The sequence below is a fragment of the Myotis brandtii genome, unplaced genomic scaffold (assembly GCF_000412655.1).
Source record: "Myotis brandtii unplaced genomic scaffold, ASM41265v1 scaffold1204, whole genome shotgun sequence".
NCBI lineage: Eukaryota > Metazoa > Chordata > Mammalia > Chiroptera > Vespertilionidae > Myotis > Myotis brandtii.
Genome location: NW_005354186.1, coordinates 537,760 through 544,030, shown reverse-complemented (window position 1 = coordinate 544,030; position 6,271 = coordinate 537,760). Strand labels below are relative to the sequence as shown.

At 55.0% G+C, this 6,271-nt stretch overlaps 1 protein-coding gene across 1 annotated transcript in view; it reads right to left on the bottom strand.

Moving 5' to 3' along the window:
- The window catches only part of PADI1 (peptidyl arginine deiminase, type I), a 46,467-nt gene that overhangs the window by 12,844 nt on the left and 27,352 nt on the right, over positions 1 to 6,271 (bottom strand). Inside the window, exons 6-10 of the mRNA XM_005858730.2 lie at positions 4,836 to 4,953; positions 4,579 to 4,704; positions 1,738 to 1,910; positions 1,541 to 1,644; positions 135 to 258 (exon numbers count right to left, since the gene is read on the bottom strand). Coding sequence (XP_005858792.2) covers positions 135 to 258; positions 1,541 to 1,644; positions 1,738 to 1,910; positions 4,579 to 4,704; positions 4,836 to 4,953 — 645 coding nt within the window. The remainder of the gene's footprint in view (positions 1 to 134; positions 259 to 1,540; positions 1,645 to 1,737; positions 1,911 to 4,578; positions 4,705 to 4,835; positions 4,954 to 6,271) is intronic.

Sequence of the window (6,271 nt, the reverse complement as noted above, 5' to 3'; positions counted from 1 at the left end):
TGGGTCCCAGGGGGCCTGGCTTCTCTAGAGCTGGTTAGGAACCTGTGCAGGCCCCGTTCCCAAAGCCAAGTGAAGGCCGGGCTCAGGCCGCCCGGGCCACCCCACTCTCCCCCAGGGTCTGCTCCTGCGCCCACCTGGATCCAGCGATCATTCCGATTTTCAATCCAAGGGCAGATGATCAGCTTGCAGTTGGCTTTTGACACCAGGTCAGACATGTCCTTCAGAAATTTCTCATTTGAGCCATGAGCGTCTATCACGCTGCAAACAAAGGGAGAGGGGAGGGTGAAACGGCCTCTGACCGTGTGACCTTGGCTTTGGGGCCAGGAGGTGGGGGACGGATGGGGCGGCCTTGATCTAGTCTGTGCTGGGCTCTGTGTGGCCCTTGGATGCAGGAGTTCAAGCATAGCCCTGCCTTAGAGAGGCTCACAGGCTGAGAGACGGACAATGTCCCACTATCACATCAGGTGACAGGTGCGAGGTGAGGGGCCAGCCCAGGGCTAGGGAGCCCAGAGTGAGACCCCAGCAGGAGCAGCCGTGGAGGAGGTGACCCACGGACTGGATCTCACTGGTTAAGGTGGTGGCCAGGGGGCAGGTAGCCCATCTCCTCCTGTTCCACATGCCTGACCTGCACAGGGGAGCCAGGGTGGGGTTCGCGAGCCAAAGGAAAGAAAGAATTCCCTCTGAGAACCTGCGCAAGGTGAGCAGAGCAAACCTGTTTGGCCACACCCTTCCCTGCCTCTTGACTTATGTTTCAGGTCAACAGTGGCCCTTTCCATTGGTCTGACCTCAATGCAGGGACCTTGGGTGGCCTTGCCAACCTCGGCTCACCTCACCATCGAGGGGAGGGGCCTGACAAGGATTCTGGGAGATGGCAGGAGGACAGGGACCTGGGATGGGCCAGGGCTCTCAGTCCACCCCGGAGTCTGGGTTCCCATGATTTCTTCAGGCCCAGGAGCACCCCCACATCAGAGAGAGGCTGGGTCTCCTGCAGGCACCTGCAGCCTGAACAGGGCCTGGTCTCACTACCTAGACCAGTGATGGCGAGCCTATGACACGCGAACTCATTTTTTGGGTTGATTTTTCTTTGTTAAATGGCATTTAAATATATAAAATAAATATCAAAAATATAAGTCTTTGTTTTACTATGGTTGCAAATATCAAAAAATTTCTATATGTGACACGGCACCAGAGTTAAGTTAGGGTTTTTCAAAATGCTGACACGCCGAGCTCAAAAGGTTCGCCATCACTGACCGAGACTGAACCCAAAATGTTCTGGGGCTGCTGCAGGCAGGACAGGGTAGAGGCAGGGGCACTGGAGGTTGAGTCCGTGACCTCAACCAGGGCCTTAGCTGCTTGGGGCAGGTGGGCTGACAGGCCCAAGCCCGCCCGCTGCTGTCCTGCTCCCAGCTTGCGCCTGTGGGAGCCCTCGCTGAATCCATCTGGTCCGAGTGAGGGGCCCACCACAGAACAGCTTCTGTTCCTAGCTCCACGATTCCAGAGGTGGCAGGAGAGCTGCAGGGCGGGGGGGGTGAGGCCTCACCTGCACACATACAGCTCCAGGGGGGGCTGGGTGTTGGGGGTCATGATCCAGGGGGCCATGCGGAAGGCCACAGTGTCTGTGAAGATGGGCACCTCGGGCAGGGTCTAGGGGGAAACGAGGACTCAGTGGTCCTGGAGCCTCCAAACTGGTCCCCCAAGTCCCTCAGCCCCTATCCCAGCCTCCAGTGCCATACGTACCCCCATGTCCACGAGGCTGACGCTGAGAGAGACCAGCCCCGAGAAATCAGCATTGGGGAAGGTGAGCCCCTCCACATAGAAGTTGATCTTCTGCTCCCCGGGCTGCCGCTCGACTTCGTAGGACAGATGCTGGGGCCCCAGCACCTGCTTGTAGTGTGAGAGGGAATTCCCACCTAAGGGAACCAGAGTCAGCACAGGGGCCAGGGCTGGGACAGGGGTGTGGGGCTGGAAGGACAGGAGGAGAGGAAACCAGGGGCAGAGCCACCTCTGTGCTCGATCTACTTGGGCTCCTCTCCAGCTCTGCCAGGCACAAGCTGTGTGACGTCGGCTCAGTGACTCAACCTCTCTGAGCCTTAGTTCCTCATCTGCGAAATGGGCTAACATTATATTTCTCATGAGGTCAATTTAGCTTTAAACCAGTTGGCACAAGAGGTGAAGACAACCCAAATGTCCATCAACAGATGAATGGATAAACGAATTGTAATATGTCCACACAATGGAATATTAATCACGCATAAAAAAGAATGTAGTACTAATAGATGCTACAACATGGATGAACCTGGAAAGTGTGAAGTGAAAGGAGCCAGACACAAAGACCACACAGTGTATGATTCCACTTATATGAACTGTCCAGAATAAGCAAATACAAAGAGACAGAAAGCAGATTAGTGTTGGCCAGGAGCTGGGGGTCGGGGGAAATGGGGAGTGACTAGAAATGAGTACAGGGTTTTATTTGGGCGGGGGGGATGAAAATGTCTTGAAACTAGAGAGAGGTGGTGGTTATATAACATTGAGAATGTATGAAGTTCCACTGAATTGTTCCCTTTAAAATGGCTCAGTTTATGCTCTCTGAATTTCACCTTGATTTTTTTAAATTGAGTAGTAACCCTGGCTGTGTGCTCAGTTGGTTGGAGCATCATCCCATGCACCAAAAGGTTGCGGGTTCAATCCCCAATTAGGCACATACCTAGGTTGCGGGTTTGTTCCCCAGTGGGGGCGCATACAGGAGGCAACTGATCTATGTTTCTCTCTCACATCAATGTTCCTCTCTCTCTAAAAATCAATAAAAACATCCTCGGGTGAGGTTTAAGAAAAAAGAGAGAGTAGTAATATCGAGAGAGAGAGAGAAAAAAGTGGTCGTTCTGCCTGCCTCCTTCTCTCCCAGGAACTGTCCATGGCAGGTCTGGTCTCAACTGGGAAGGCTGCCGGTTCACGCACCAAGACTTGCTCCTGCTCTGGTGTCACAGTGTTTCCAGGCCCGGCCCCTGCCTAACCTGCCACCACTGATGCATTCAAAGGTTCCTGCCAGGCTCATTTAGCCAGAACAACAAGTTCTGGGTCTGTTCGAACAGAAATACATAAAGAGGAAGAAGGAAGGGGCAGGAGAGGCCTCTTGCTATTAATAAAAACAAGTAAGGGCACCTCAGGGTTAAGGATGGGTATCTTTTAAGCCACAGACTTGGATGAATTAAATCTCTGGTAGAGCAGAGCTCCCAGGGAAGGCCTGGGCCTCAGCTTTGCTGGTTCCTGCCCCCCTTCACCCCCACTGGACAGTGCTTATCGGGGCATCGGGGGCTCATCCCGAGCTGAGTGACCAGAGGGAGAAGGAGGAGAGGACATGGGGGCAGTGGAGAGAGAAGGGGCTTTGGCACTCAAGAGACCTGGGTTTGAATGCTTGCTCCACCCCCAAATGGTTGTGTGACCTTAAGACAGTAAATTCAAGCATCTGAGCCTCAGTTTATCCTTCTGTATAATGGGACTAGTTATCGAGCCTCCTTCTTGGGTGACATGTTGTGTCCGGATGGAGTGGCTGTTTGTAAGCTGTAATGAGAGTTACGAAAGGTGATGGAGGAAGGGAGAGATGTGGACGAGAGAAGAAAGAGCTTGGGAAGCGGAGGATGGACAGGGCAGGACACCAGGCCACTCACCCCGAGCACAGAAGACGCCCACTCTTTTGGAATCAGAAAACGGCACATTCAGGACCAGCTTGTGGTTGTCGAAGAGCTTGTCAGGGCCATCGCAGGTCAGCACCATGGGAGACATGTCCTTCAGGTCTGAAGCGAGTGGCACCCTTGAGACAACCCTCCCTCTACCCCGCTGACCGGCTCCCGTCCCATCCTCTCTGACCCTTTACCACCCCACACCATCACCCTGGACACCACCACAGGTCCCTTCTGTCGCTCACCCTCCAGTGACGTCAGCTGGCTGTTTTCAAGGTCGAGCCCCCTGGACCCGAGACCATCCCGGTCACAGTTCACCAGCAGAATAGCCCCATAGCCCGCAGGACCCCAGCGCCAGGTTTTCTGTGGTAAAACAAGAGACCTTGGGGTCAGTGGGACCCAGGGGGTTCTGGGAAGGGGTTCTGGACATGGCTAGTGCTGGCTGCTTTGTTCGCTTGGAGAACGTTGTATCCTGTGTTTGCTTAAAGAATTACATGCCCGGCCGGCGTGGCTCAGTGGTTGAGCTTCGACCTATGAAGCAGAAGGTCACGGTTCGATTCCTGGTCAGGGCACATGTCCAAGTTGTGGGCTCCATCCCCAGTAGAGAGAGAAGGGGCTTTGGCACTCAAGAGACCTGGGTTTGAATGCTTGCTCCACCCCCAAATGGTTGTGTGACCTTAAGACAGTAAATTCAAGCATCTGAGCCTCAGTTTATCCTTCTGTATAATGGGACTAGTTATCGAGCCTCCTTCTTGGGTGACATGTTGTGTCCGGATGGAGTGGCTGTTTGTAAGCTGTAATGAGAGTTACGAAAGGTGATGGAGGAAGGGAGAGATGTGGACGAGAGAAGAAAGAGCTTGGGAAGCGGAGGATGGACAGGGCAGGACACCAGGCCACTCACCCCGAGCACAGAAGACGCCCACTCTTTTGGAATCAGAAAACGGCACATTCAGGACCAGCTTGTGGTTGTCGAAGAGCTTGTCAGGGCCATCGCAGGTCAGCACCATGGGAGACATGTCCTTCAGGTCTGAAGCGAGTGGCACCCTTGAGACAACCCTCCCTCTACCCCGCTGACCGGCTCCCGTCCCATCCTCTCTGACCCTTTACCACCCCACACCGTCACCCTGGACACCACCACAGGTCCCTTCTGTCGCTCACCCTCCAGTGACGTCAGCTGGCTGTTTTCAAGGTCGAGCCCCCTGGACCCGAGACCATCCCGGTCACAGTTCACCAGCAGAATAGCCCCATAGCCCGCAGGACCCCAGCGCCAGGTTTTCTGTGGTAAAACAAGAGACCTTGGGGTCAGTGGGACCCAGGGGGTTCTGGGAAGGGGTTCTGGACATGGCTAGTGCTGGCTGCTTTGTTCGCTTGGAGAACGTTGTATCCTGTGTTTGCTTAAAGAATTACATGCCCGGCTGGCGTGGCTCAGTGGTTGAGCTTCGACCTATGAAGCAGAAGGTCACGGTTCGATTCCTGGTCAGGGCACATGTCCAAGTTGTGGGCTCCATCCCCAGTAGGGGGTGTGCAGGAGGCAGCTGATCAATGATTCTCTCTCATCATTGGTGTTTCTCTCTCTTTCTCTCTCTCTCCCCTTCCTCTCTCTGAAATCAACAAAAATATATTTTAAAATGTTTTAAAAAAAATATTTACAGAGGGCTCATAGATTTGGGGACTGAGCTCCATCCAGGTCTCTAGACCCAGAGCCACTCCACTCTGTGGGGTGAATGACCTGCACCACCGTACACAGCGGCCCCACCCAGCAATCAGTCACCATACTCAGCACGGCCTTCGCCAGCCTGCCCTTCACCAGCCTGACCTTCACCAGCCTGACCTTCACCAGCCTGACCTTCACCAGCCTGACCTTCACCAGCCTGACCTTCACCAGCCTGACCTTCACCAGCCTGACCTTCACCAGCCTGACCTTCACCAGCCTGACCTTCACCAGCCTGACCTTCACCAGCCTGACCTTCACCAGCCTGACCTTCACCAGCCTGACCTTCACCAGCCTGACCTTCACCAGCCTGACCTTCACCAGCCTGACCTTCACCAGCCTGACCTTCACCAGCCTGACCTTCACCAGCCTGACCTTCACCAGCCTGACCTTCACCAGCCTGACCTTCACCAGCCTGACCTTCACCAGCCTGACCTTCACCAGCCTGACCTTCACCAGCCTGACCTTCACCAGCCTGACCTTCACCAGCCTGACCTTCACCAGCCTGACCTTCACCAGCCTGACCTTCACCAGCCTGACCTTCACCAGCCTGACCTTCACCAGCCTGACCTTCACCAGCCTGACCTTCACCAGCCTGACCTTCACCAGCCTGACCTTCACCAGCCTGACCTTCACCAGCCTGACCTTCACCAGCCTGACCTTCACCAGCCTGACCTTCACCAGCCTGACCTTCACCAGCCTGACCTTCACCAGCCTGACCTTCACCAGCCTGACCTTCACCAGCCTGACCTTCACCAGCCTGACCTTCACCAGCCTGACCTTCACCAGCCTGACCTTCACCAGCCTGACCTTCACCAGCCTGCCCTTCGCCGGCCTGCCCTTCGCCGGCCTGCCCTTCGCCGGCCTGCCCTTCACCAGCCTG